Source organism: Muntiacus reevesi, chromosome 3, assembly GCF_963930625.1.
Source record: "Muntiacus reevesi chromosome 3, mMunRee1.1, whole genome shotgun sequence".
In the NCBI taxonomy this organism is placed as follows: Eukaryota; Metazoa; Chordata; class Mammalia; order Artiodactyla; family Cervidae; genus Muntiacus; species Muntiacus reevesi.
Window position 1 is genome coordinate 248,217,155 of NC_089251.1, and position 14,009 is coordinate 248,231,163.

Here is a 14,009-nt window from a genome sequence, read left to right on the forward strand (position 1 = left end):
ATGGGACTCTCCAAGCAAGAACACTGGAATGGGTAGCCATTCCCTTCTTCAGGGGATCTTCCCAACGCAGGAATCAAACCCCAGTCTCCTGCACTGCAGGCGGACTCTTTACCATCTGAGCCACCAGGTAAGCCGTTACGAACTCATAAAGACCTCTTAAAAGAGATGACTATTCAAGGCGAGTTTTGCAAGATGTATAGAAGGGAGTAAGGCAAAGAAAGGCTTGCAAAATGATGCCAAAGCCACGCTGGGTACGATCCCTTCTGGAAACTTCCAAGTTGTTCAGCATGAAACACAACCTCTGAGGAGGGGATGAGAGACAAAGCCAAACAGGTAGGAATGTGGACTTAACGGTGATGAGGGCTCGCTGGGGGATTTCAGGTCGAGAACCTAATTATTAGAGTAATAAATTTCTAAAAAGCAGGTCTGAGCTTCCAGTTATGGACTCTAACATAATACGAATAAACCAAAATAATAGAGGAAAAAAGATAACTGTTTAAACTGAGTCAAGGCTCTCGAGTGGCTCAGTGGTAAAGAACCCACCTGCCAATGCAGGAGACACAAGAGACGCGGGTTCAATCCCTGGGTCGGGAAGATCACTGGAGGAAGAAATGGCAACTCGCCCTGGTATTCTTGCCTGAAGAATCCCATGGACAGAGGAGCCCAGTGAGCCACGGTCCACGGGGCTGCAAAGAGTCAGACAAGACTGCGCATGCACGCGAGGTTGCTCACAGGTAAGTATATAGAGGGACAGTCCATTATTAAATGTTTGTTCTTCGTTCATTTAGTCACTCAATAAATTTGGACTGAGAACCTAGTATGTGCCAGCCATTGAGCTTACACTCCTTGGTACTTTTAAGTGCCATGAGGACTGAGGCTAGATCTGATTATATCTTGGATGACCTCCCAAAGGAGAAGCAAGCATTCCCAACATGTTGGCCAGTGTTCTGTTTTTGGTTTTTTGGTTTTTTTTTTTTTACATTTTCAGAGCATATTAGAAAGTAGCAAGCGACTAGCACTATCAGAAGTCTATCTGGTCGCCACCATACCTCACTGAACCCGGTCTCAAGCATGCTCAAAGTCTACAGTGGCCTGTGGCAAGTATCCAACCACACATACAAGCAGAAATATTGCAGAACCACTTTCTCAAGTGGGTTGACAGACTTGTGAAATAAACAAATGGAGAAACTCTGCTGATATCTTGGATCTTTGCTAGTATTTACAGTAACAGTGACAAAATTAGCTACTATGTATCGTCAGTGACTGTATTAAGAATCTTAGATACATGATCTCATTTATTTCTGCAGGAAATTAATAGCCCCTGTTGAGATATATGGAAAATGAGACTGGGACATCTAGCTGACACTTGGCAGAGAAAGGATTCAAGGCAGCTCTTACTTCAAAATCTAAGCCTTTTCCTCCACACCACATGCTATGGAAGTATCCACTACAGGCTTTTGATTTCACTCAGAGTGAACTCTGAAGTCCTCACTGAGGTTTACCAACAGGGCCCTCGTAATCTGTGACCCCAGGACCCCTCCTCCACCAGATGCCTCTGCCCTCACCTGCCAGCACTGCTGCTGGCTCACTCTGCTCCAGCCACGCTGCCCTTCTTCCTGTTTCTCAAAATGGCTAAGCACAGCCCCGGCTTAAAGCCTGTTCCATGAGGCGATTCCCCATCTTCATGTGACTCTTTCCCTTACTTCCTTCAAGTCTCTGCTCAAAACCCACCTTTGCTGTGAGGCTTACCCTGACCACAGCTGGCGCCATCCTCTTCACCCGCTTCATTTTTCTTCACAGCCTGAGCCCTCTGGCACATTATACATTTTCCTCTGCGCCCTCCACTGCAAATACAATTTCCTTGAGGACAGGAACTAATAAATACCTGGCACATATTAGGCTCTCGATTCATCAAACATAAGCAAACAAATCACTGAACAGGAAAACACACCCCTGGCCTCAGAGCTACTCCTCAGGAAAATTACCAGAGTATGTTCCTGTTTCTGCTTCCTTCTCCCACTCTACTGTCCTCTCCTTCTCCCTCATGTCAGATGTCCTGAGCTGTTATTCACACCACCACCTACAACACGGGGCCCCCTTAGTAATGCCCAGACAAACACTTCTGCACTTTCTTTTCCCATACAGTGTAGTTCCCTCAGTCAAAATGCTTGTCTTACTACTTTAAGATCTTCAGTCCATAAATTAAAATCATTCTTCCATGCATATGATGATAAGCATCTATATTTAGCATGTTATTCCTTAACAGGTAATATACTAAAAAAATCATGCTTTAATTTTAATACAATGGTGTAAAATTCATTCACCATAAAAGGCCTGCAGGGAAACGTAGTTCAGTCAGGCAGATATTTACATAGCCCTTAAATGCGCAGCTACCCACCTATCTGCTGTCTGTCCCATCTAGTACAAGCAATTTCAAATCCTAAAGGCATCTCTGACAAAGTAATGTCACAGCCATTAAGGACCTGAAAAACAAAGTTCTGTAGAAGAGGTACAAGACAGAAAGATAAGGGCTGAAGCTATGTGCTAATGGGAGAAATGGGAAAATCAGGCAAGTTTAGTAGTTTAAAGAAGAGGATCCATTCTGTTTTTGAAATGTCAAGTTTGTGGTCAGAAAGATCTATCTATTCCAGTGAGATAATATATTTCTTGAACAAGACCCTTTTTCTGTTTGCTTTACACCATGAAATATATAAGGCAAAAGGTCAGAGTGGAAAGAGAAAGGAACCACTTTCAGAGCAGCTGGGTGTAACACAATGAGGTGGCCCCACGCCACCATCAGCTGGCAGCAGGCCGGGCCTGACTCATCTTCCCTTCTCCCACAAACTGCTTCACAGTCAGCAGTAACTCTTTCCAAGAAGTGCCTGCTTTTCTAAATTTAAAACCACCATTCAAAACAGGTAGCGGTATTTTAACCTATCAGTTTTTGGTTTTTTGTTCCTTGGGGAGTAAAAGGAAAAACAAAGACTTTCTGAAAACATGGACAGTTCTAAAGGTTCCTGAATATAAAACCACTTTTTAAAAATAGTCTTTTCTGGTTTCCATAGTTTACCTGAAGTAAATTTTCCTTCCATTCATTCTGATTTCCTACCCTCCTCCCACAATTTTATTAATACAATCTTACATTGAGATATAATCCACATACCATAAAATTCACCCTTTCAGACTATACAAAGCAAAGCTTTTCAGGATATTCACAAAGTACTCATCCTTCTTTTTAAATGTAAGTAGCTAAATTAGGAATGTATATTTGTAACTTTATTTTGTCAGACATGATTCTTTTTTTAATATCACTTTCCAATGTAAAATATGGTCACATCGTTCTGCTTTCTTAGTTTTCCTACTCTGCTATTTTAAGTACAGCAGGATTATATTAATATATAAAAAAATCAAAGTTTGCGAGGATCGAAAATTTCCTATGTAAGAATGACTTATGATCAGTAATAGGTTGTAAGGCCAGGCTTGAGAATTTGACTTGCATTGGGTTAGAAATTAAGTACGGTGATTTCATTTAGTTTATTGTGACTGTGAAAGTTGCTCAGTTATGTCCAGCTCTTTGCAACTCTACAGACTGTAGCCTCCAAGCTCTTCTGTCCATGGAATTCTCCAGGCAAGAATACTGGAGTGGGTAGCCATCTCGTTCTCTAGAGCATCTTTCTGACCCAGGGATGGAACTTGGGTCTCCTGCACTGCAGGCAGACTCTTTATCATCTGAGCCACCAAGGAAGCCCCTTTAGTTTACATATTACAGATAAAAAAGTGTTTTAAAGATACTGTTACTGATCTTTATATAAAACTGAGAAAACACCAATTCCCCATATCAGGAGATATTATTATTACTGGATGGATTTTGAGAAAAGCTACACATACCCCAGTCCAATTAAGGAACTCTGTGTTATGGCTGCTCTCAAGATGAAGCACACTGTTAAAACTTAGGTTAAACCAATCTGGTGAAAAAATGCATAACTTATTATATCTATGTCACTTCTTCAGAATTATGTGACATATAAAACAATATTTTCTAATTCTCTTATGATTGCTTTAGATCAGTCTCAAGCATGTATTCTCAATGGGGGGTAAGACTGCCTCAAGGGAGCAAAACTTGGCTTCCAGGGGTCAAAGAAAAATTACTCTTTATGCATAAAGCAAATATACAAACAGTCCATAAACAGAATCTTGGTATTAAAGTTTCACGGAGAGATCAATTACAAAAAAATGTGTAAAAGACTTCTTACAGGGAACACATGTAAATCCATGACTGATTCATGTCAATGTATGGCAAAAGCCACTACAATATTGTAAAGTAATTAGCCTCCAACTAATAAAAATAAATGGAAAAAAAACCTTCTTACAGAAGGTGACTTAAAAAAAAAGTTGAGAAATACTGATCTAAAAGAAACTAAAACTCTTAGTTAAATACATTAAAAATTTGTCATTACACTTATCACTATCGTCTAAGATTAGAATGCTTACAGGATGGTTATTGCAGGGACAGATGTGACTCAAGGTGGCATCCACCAATATTCCTCTTACACTGTACACAGAAGGTGACTATCAGAGCTATAACAACTATAATTCTTTTCTCCCTCTTACATAGTACCAAGTCTCCAAACAGTAAAAGAAAACATTTTAAGTTGAGACTTTAGGCTTCTGACACCAGTAAAAGAAAGAATATGGGCAAGCATTTAAACAAGGATGGTGATTTTAATGACAGTTAAAAAGATGGCACATTCTAAGAAAAGTAGCTGCGCTTTCAACATCAGACCACCCTGCTGCTTCTCATACTCCTTGATGAGCAATATCTGAAAAATTAAAATGGCAACAGAGTATATTCAAGTGGGAGTTTCCTATAAAATAAGCTTTTGGTCAAATAAATCATTCTGAAAATGTGCAGTTGTCTGCCAGGACAGCCATGGAAGTCAGAAAACATCCTAACTGTATCACAAAGAATACTCCGTCCTTATTTAACTGCTCCAAAGTCTCTCTGAAAAGATACCCACAGACAGGTGTGTCAGGATAGTGAACGATGCCAAATAAAGCAGCATGATGAAGGGTTTCCATAGGAGTAGGAGAAACTGAGGAAAGAATGTAAGAAATTACAGCGAAATCCTAAATACCAGAAGTGATCAATGGCAGTGATGATGGTGACTATATGGTAAGAAGAAAAAAGGGGGGTGGGGCGGGGAGAGCAGGGGCAATGCCAGAGCCAGTTCTACTCAGAGAGTTATTCAGGTTTGGCTAGCTTACCCAGCTGAATTATAACTGAGTTCCCAATCTCACCAGCTGTCCTGGGCTGCAAACCAGAGCTCCGTTTAGCTATAAATGACAGAAATTCCTGCCAAGTGATGACCTGACAGGATGCTTTTCCCCCAGTTCTGTCAACTAGGGCTCCACCAGTGCAGCAAATCAGGATATTCTGGCTGGTGCATCAGCCCAAAGATCCTAAACTATATGATCTGAGACCTTCCCTCTGGTCCAGCAACTGTCAGACAACAGGTACTTCTCTGCCAGAGAAGTTCTAACAAAGCCCACACGGAATTAGGTAGCTAGACGGAAACACTAGTTCTGGAATGTCGGCTCTAACACAGGGACCATGTTTCCTGCACACTGCTTTAGATGTTTGTCGAACAAATCAGGAAGGAGAGGTGAGTGACCAGAATATGAACTACATTTGGAGAGTTCTTAGGATTTGAGGATTTAAAAATTATTTGTATTTATGCTGATGACTGGTTCATTTGAAAGATGAAGAAACATGTTTGCTAATTCCTGAACCTTCAATAGCACTCATTTTCAACTCCCAAATGAGACTGTGAAATAATGAAGGACTGGGATCTGGTTCTTCCATCCTAGAATAAAAAGGAAATTCGCACTAAAAATGTCTTTTTAAGCACAAAGGTGATTAATAGTGAAGACAATATATAAGACAGTCTTCACTCTTCAGCTTAATTTGACAGGTATTTTACTAAGTTCCTATAGTGTAATTGGGTAGAAAAAAATGTATATAAATGTAAAAATGTATTAGGTAATTTTAGAGGCTCCCCTTTTTAAAAAATGAATCTAACTTTCACTAAAAGTTTTTCCTGTAAAAAGAACATTCTTTACAATTATTAAAAAAAAAAAACCTAGATGAAAATGTAAAACATAAAGCAAAAACACTAAGACTCTATTGCTGGCTGCAATAGACACTTAACTGTGTCCTCCCGAAAAGTTCATATGCTGAAGCCCTAACCCGCAATGTGATGCTATTTAGAGATGGACCTTTGGAAGATACTTAGGATTAGATGAAGTCATGAAGGTGGGGTCCTCACGATGGGATTAGTGCCCTTGTAAGAAGAGACCAGAAAGCTGTTTTCCCTCTCTCCCCATCATGTGAGGACCCAGAAAGAAGATGGATGTCTGCAAGCCAGAAAGAGGGCCCTCATGAGGAAGTAAACCAAATGACACCTTGGTCTCAGACTTCCCAGCTTCCAACCCTGCGATAAATAAACGGCTGTTGAGTAAGCCACCCAGGTTTTGCTGTTTTACTACGGTAGCCCAATCAGCCTTAACTGCTTAACCAACTCACACACCCAATATACACAAGACAGTGTCCTGGCAGTGATTACTTCGGGGAAGCTTAGGTAGAAACTCTATGGAACTCTGATCATGATGATAAGAAGGTCACACTTATCCAGTATTTTGTTCCTACCTTCTCTTTTGTTCCTACCATCTCTTCACCATCTCATAGAACTTTATTTCATTGTTCCTCAGCTCTAAGTTGGTTATTAAGAAGAGACAGGCACTTCTAAGGCCAATTAATTAAAAAGCAGTAATATCTAAAATAAAACCAATTTCTTCTAACCCTTGGAGACTGCTCTTAGCATATTCAAAGAACTATTTTGAACTGAGCAAGTTTGAGCCAATCTACTATTTATCATTAATATAATAGTTTTCAAACTTAATCGTGTGTAAGAATCACAAGGGAGTTCCTTTAAAATCCCCTTCCTTTAAAAATGCAGATTCTGTGGGTCTCTGGACAAAGGAATCTAAATTTTTAAACAGACATCTCAGATGACTGATGAGTGGTGTGCAACCACACTTGAGATGAACTGTTGCTCTATCATTACTGAGAAGATAGACTCTGAACAGAGATATACTCTGCTTTACAACAGAGAGATATTCTTAAAAATTGTAACCAAATTGGATTTTTAAACCAAATTCTATTTTCCCACAAGATGACTTTTAAAATTTTAAAGACACTTTATTCATCCTAAGAGGTGGGAGTGGTTTCTTTCACCTTCCTCAGGAGGTCAAATTCCATGCTCTTCCTTTTCTCACCTCCCCTTCAGTAGTTAAAGATTTAATAATTTAGGAATTCATTCAAAGGAGTCTCATCATATACTCCATGTCTCCCCAATTTATCCATTTTATTCATTGAGAATGTCAGTCTTTTGAAAGTCATTGATTCATAAATTATATCTTTGAAAACAAACCTTGAAAATGCAGACTATCTCTTTAAAAAGGTAAATGAATTTAGTCAAAAATAGTTTAAAAGAGAATTTTCTACAGTAGATTTTACTGCAATGTATTAGCTACAACAGTGTAAGATAAATGCTTCAAAAGAAAGTATCAACTATGAGTAAAGTGTTCCATTAAAGTTTAACTCTATACCAAAAAAGTTCACACTTAAGGAAACACTTCTACTAAGTAATGCATATTTGATACAAGGTATTGGAAAACAGGAGATTTTTATTATCCTTTTCAGAGAAAGAAGAAACATTTTTTAAAGCACTCATGGACAATCAACAAACACCAAATAAAAAATGTCATTTCTAGTACCATAGGTGTTTGAGCAAAGTAATTACAGTCCTAGACGGAAGATGGCAAACTATATTCTAGTCTCAGTTTTCCCACAAAAAGGCCATGAGCCCTCTGTGTCTAAACAACCTCTCTGGGTCTAAATTTAATTTTAAGAATAACAGTCACTCTGATTCCAGCAGATTAATAAACTCTTAAGTATTTACATCAAAAAGCATTGTGGCATGTGATGCCTGTAATGTGTGTGATCAAATGACATTGTTAAAAGGTAACTGAAAACTTCACGTTGTGATTAACTTACTATCCTGGTAGCCATCAGGTACATATCATTGTACTTTTCTTCTTTGAAAAACTGAACACTATGATCATCTAAATTTTCACATACTGAATTTTCTTAAAGCAAAATACATATGTAACACAATCTGCTTTTGCAAAAGAAAATAGAGTATTTTTGGTCCTTTCCAACCCATTGTCATTACAGACTCTGGGGACAGGGGAAAAAGCAAAACACCTTTAATTAACTGCTGAAACAATAGTGTCACAGTAATTACATCACAGAAATACTACTTCTTTCGTAAAATGTTCAACGATATACTCCTGAGATTACTTATCTTCAATACCAACTTCCTTCTGTCTGCTCTCAAACGCATTAGAGCAAACATTTTCAATTTTAGCAAATATTAAAATAAGTTCACCACTTATTCTTGTTTCCAACAGAATATACCGAGTCCAAAAAATTCCCCCCAAATCCAACAGGAATCAACACACGCATTTGGCAAATGCAGGAAGGTTGGGATGCACAGACATCTTGTTCAAAATAAATAAACTTTCCAGGATCTTTATTTACCGACTTGAGAAACAGAGGCTTGGAAACAGCCAGCTAACTTCGTTCCCAACTTGGCATCTTAGAGAACCCTCCGTTTACAAAACACACAGGACCTCAGAGCCTCCCAGCCCAGAATTGGCCAGGGGAGCACACGCCCATCGGCCCTGCCTGGAGAGGAAACAATGGGAGAGGCGCGAAGGAGCTAGCCCGGCGCCCCGGGCGCCCCAGCTCCCCTGCCACCGCCCGCGCCGGACACCGCCCGCGGCGCCCCCTCCCCAGGTGCCCCCACCTCTGAGCCCCGGGGCGCGGCCCACCTGCGGCGGCGCGGGCAAAGGGCTGCACTTACCAAACAGGGTCAGGGCCATTGTAAAGGCGCTCGCCAACTGCTCGCCGCCGCCCGCCGGTCCACGCGCTCCTCGCAGGCTGGCCGGAGATCACCTCATCGGCCCGACGCGCTCACACCTCGGACGGAGCAAGCAGTCGGAGGGGCGTGGTGGGGGCGCGGGCGCGCGGGGAGGCTGCAGGCCGGGAGGCAGGGGGCCGCTGCAAGAAAAAAGTTATTCACGCGTTATTGTCAAGCGCACCCTGACAAGGGGGAACCCGCTAGCCCTCGGCGAGCCGGCACTTGTCGCTGCCATCTGTGCAAAAGCGGAGCGCGCGCGGGCGCCGGTACCTACGAGGTGGGGAGGCTTGGCCGCGGCGCAATGGCAGGCGGAGAGGCGGCGCCGCAGTGGCGGCGACGGCGGGGAGAGGAGCAGCCTCGCAGAACCCCCGGCGGGGTGCGCTCACTCTGCATCCCGCGGCCTCGCAGACGCCATCTTGCGATAGCGTCTCCCACTGGATCCGCCGCCGCGCCTCCTCCCTTTTTCCCCTTGGGCGGCGGAGCCCCGTGCGTTCCCATGGCAACGGGCGCGCGCGGGGGCCGAGGGCGCGCGCCCCTGCTGCCCCGGGCCGCGAGGAGCCGCCCGAGCTGCTTGCCCCCGGGAGGCGGCCTCCCTGAGCCTGGCAGCAGCGGGGGCGGGGTGCGTTTTAGCTGAAATCCCAGGTTTTTCCTTGAATGGGATTTGTGAAGATGCAGAAAGGAGCTGTTACTCGAAAGAAGTCCCTAAAGGATGCTCCATGAATACAAGGACCCAGCGAGGGTCATCTGGGGATCGGGTTCGTGTGAGGATATTCCTTTTCCCTGGCGCCTCCGGGGTTAACGGAGAGTCTGGAGCCCTTGACCCGAAGCTGCAGGACCCGGGCAGGGAGCCTGGAGGCTCTAAATGTTGTGGCACTAAATGCTGCTTTCCCCTCCATTTGGATTTAGGAGCCACTAAGAGTAGTTCTGGTCAGATTATCATATGTGAGGAAACAGGAGTCGGTTAAAAAGCATCTGGGAATACCTAAAATAATTTGTTGTAAGGGCTTAAATCTAATTTTCTTCTTTTTACTTTACACCTCTTTGATATTGTCTCGGGGGAAAAAAATCAACATTTCTCACCGACTGGCACTTCTTTACCACAAAAGATTCTTCCCCTGAGCTTTTTGCATTTATCTGATAATCACTGGCAACATCTTTCTTTCTGTGATTTTCTCTGATCGCCTCTGTCTTTGCCTTAATTAAGGAGAAGCCATATAACGCCTTGAGATTATCAGCCAAAAGATGTTCGTGAAAAGCTGAGTTATGATGGTTTTGTCGTTTCCATGTAATGTATTCAACAATTCAGTATTCTTTAGTTGCTATACTTGTTTCTTTTTTGTTTTAATCCTTTTTTCTTGTTTCTCTGCTTAGGGATTTGATACTATTTCAGTATCTAATCATGTAAGATTTTCTGTTTGGTTCTCATTTCTTCCTGGCTTTCAGTTCCCAGTTCCTCAGATTCCCTATTATCATTCTCCTTTTTACTTTTGAACTAATTCTTTTAAGAATATTATATAAATATCTTTAATTTATCTTGAGGATCAAAATCATTATAAAAATGAAAATTACTCCTTCAAATAGAACCACAGTTAATTCATCATCCTTTCACAGCAGACTCAAAGATCAGAAGGAAAAAAAGCAGGTTGGAAGGAGGAGCCAGCCTTTTGTTTCATATCAGTTAACTCAAGAAAAAAGAAATAGTAAAATAATTCAACCTCAGTAGGCAAATATTTAAGATGCTATAGGCTTAAAATTTTCTGATGTAGTCAAATGGCTCTCCTTTAGCCACTAATATTAACATAAATCTTGAAATCTCCAGAATTTTAAATCTTTAATGAAAAGGACTCGATTTTGAACAGGCTTTCTGCTCATGAAAAATTACAAGCACACAGTTCATGAAGATAAATGAGAAACTCGAGAAGGCTTTGTGGGACAGATTTTAGAACTGGGTAAAGATTGCTGTGAATCTGCTCACACAACTAGACAAAGCAGGATCGAAAGACACCTTTTACTCTCTCAATCAAAAGTCCCCAAACTTTGAGGGACCTAATTTCCCTTTGAGTCTCTAATAGAAATACTGTCTCCCTAGAAAAATATTTATGTACATCACCAGAATTTTTTCACACGATTTCGGGGAGATTATGAGGGCTTCCCTGGTGGATCAAATGGTAAAGAATCTGCCTGCAATGCAGCAGACCTGGGTTTGATCCCTAGGTCAGGAAGATCCTCTGGAGGAGGAAACGGCAACCCACTCCAGTATTCCTGCCTGGAGAATTCCGTGGATAGAGGACCCTGGCGGGCTGCAGTCCGTGGGGTTGCGAAGAGTCGACACGACTGAGCGACTAACACACACAGGGGGATTACAGACTGTTGAGGGAACTAAGGTTAACTGCAGATTTATTTTGTAATCTAGGAAAGTTTTTGCCTTTATAATTAAACTGTTTTAAAATGTCCCTTTCACATAGAAGCATGTAATAGTGAAAAGAAAAGGACCAAGATCCCCCCAGTACAAGATAAGGAATCTGAGGATACACTGGTCACAAGGTTTCCAAATTCATACACTTGTATTGTGGCAGAATTAATTGGAAAAATCTAAACATCTGGTCTTCTCCCTGACCACCTCCCTCACTCTCCATTCCCCCACCAATTTAAATGGTACATGGTTTGAATTTAAAAAGAAAAACCTTTTTTAGTATTAGAGGCAGAGTTGCAAGGGGGGTGTGTTTTGTCCTCAACCATTTTGTGTGTTTGAGTCTTCTTGTAGTTTGGGAAGCTGAATTTTGTTGAAAAGAATCTTTCTTCACAAGCTCTTCAGCTCAGAACTGTGCGTCCAATCAGGCTGAGAGTAAACATGTTTTTTACTTCCTCTTTGTTAAGCTGTCTTTGAGGGGTAACAGAGCATCAAGGTTTTGATGCTACAGCTCAGCTTGTTGGTAATTCTCTCATGCTTTGGAGTGACATCCTAGGGGTGAGTCAGAAATTAACTGTCCTGTTCTCAGACTTAACCCTCCCATTGTGTAGATAAGCCTTGGTTACTGGACCAGCTTTGTACTCACTAATGATGGCTGATCACAGCTGAATCCTAGTGACAGACAGCTTGGCTCAGGTGAGAACTATCTTCCCCTCCCCTTCCTCTTTTCCATACTAGTCTTAGCACCCCCACACCCAGAACACACAAACATGCACAGACATATCGCCCACACACACCACAAGATGTTTTTAGGATATTGTACTACTTTAAACAAGACAGCTGAATGTTACCGTGTTTCCCTTTTCAAGCATCTAGCTTTCCATAAGTCCTTTGACTTCCTAATGGTTTGATGTGCTAACAAAATGCTCTCTATACTTTACCCAAGTGTTATGTCTTGAAAATAGTATTCATTTTTTATAACGTTGTATTATCAGGAATAGAGTATGTTTCTTTTCTCATTTAGCTGGAAACTAAGCAATAGCTTTTCTGCTACAAATTCAATGTAAGGAAGGGCGTTAACCACTTGGGGTGATTATTATGGGTGGAGACTTAGATTGTTTATTAAAAGGGCAAAAATGAATTGACTTTTGAGAACATTTATGTTTTCATTCAAAGATTTAATTTTGTGCTTAACACATAAGCACCTAGAAGGGCAAGATTTGTTTGCTCTGTTACTAAATAGTTGTTCGATTTTTAGACCAATATTCTACTCTTTCTGTTTCTTACCTTTCTCATTTGTAAAATAAAGGAATGGGACTAAGTTATCTCTAATGTTCCTCTTAGGTTTGGTTGTCATTCTGTGATATTTTTAAATATTTAAATCAACTGGATTATGGATAAAACAGAAGAAGACTTTTATTTGAATATTCGATATATTCAAAGTGTTGGTATATCTAGTATATTTAAGTATCTTATGTTACAGTTTCATAAATATCTAGTGTGATTAAGAAGTCATACTTTGTTAAAGCATTGATATGTGATTTCATCTGCAGTATCCTATACCGATGTATTTATTGTATAGAGAGCAGCCTTTTTTTCAGATTTAACAAGATTACAATTAAGAGTGCAATGAACAATCCATTTCAACTGTACTAAAAACCGTTTTCTCATTTTTATTTGTTTTGTTGACTAAACAAAACTTAGAAAACCCTTTGAGTTTTTTTTCTACATTTTAAACTAATGACTTATCACAAACTGTTTTGGGTTTTCATTTTGTTACTCATTTAGCTTCACTCCCATTGGTAAACATTGATTCCTTTCTCAGTTTTGAATGAAGCAGAAATTAATGAGGCAGTTTCTGCCTCACAATAGCAAGTTAAAATTATAGCACTTTATCATGTCAACACGGCTTTAAACACTAGGAATACCAGTGCTACTAGCACCGTTCCCAAAATAGCGCAGAGTGTTTGCTGTTGAAGAAAAATATCACAGGGTGTATTTCTGCGAATGTGATAGAAAATTCTATTCTTCAATTATACTGATAAAGGTTCAAATTATTTATTTCAAATATTCACAGTATGTAACATTCTCTCCTATGTTCATGTTACCAGTTGAAGTATTTTTTTTCCACAGTGTGAATTTACTTCAAGTAGACTTGGTCTGTTTTTAATAATGTCTTCCCTAAATACTTTTTCTTTTTTTAAAATACTTAATCTAGATGAGTCTCCCCACCCTCCTTTTATCTGAGGCTTACCTGATGTTTGTGTGGCATTTCATGATTCATAAGTAGCACTTTCACTGGACAAAGCCATTTGCTTTACAATGGAGGTAGCATTTACTTTGAATTTAGGGATTTAGACCACGAAACTATGTGGGGGTGGGGAGAAAAGAATATTTATGTCATCAGCTGTTAAAATGGCCTTCAAGCTTAGATAATTCATACTAATGTTTAGGAGAGTTAATTGTATTCTATTGACCACCAGAGGGTGCCTAAATTATATCCATAGGACCAATTTTGGATCTTAGAAATGAAATTTGAAAAACACATAAAAATC

The 14,009-nt window shown here is 40.5% G+C and overlaps 1 protein-coding gene across 2 annotated transcripts in view; it reads right to left on the reverse strand.

Annotated features, from left to right (window-relative positions):
• The window catches only part of CHN1 (chimerin 1), a 198,990-nt gene extending 189,528 nt beyond the window's left edge, over nucleotides 1–9,462 (reverse strand). For both annotated transcript variants that reach the window (XM_065927920.1, XM_065927919.1), the window contains exons 1-2: nucleotides 9,319–9,462; nucleotides 8,988–9,184 (exon numbers count right to left, since the gene is read on the reverse strand). In XM_065927920.1, the coding sequence (XP_065783992.1) occupies nucleotides 8,988–9,006 (19 nt within the window). In that variant the 5' untranslated portion in view covers nucleotides 9,007–9,184; nucleotides 9,319–9,462. The remainder of the gene's footprint in view (nucleotides 1–8,987; nucleotides 9,185–9,318) is intronic.
• Nucleotides 9,463–14,009: the final 4,547 nt, after the last annotated feature.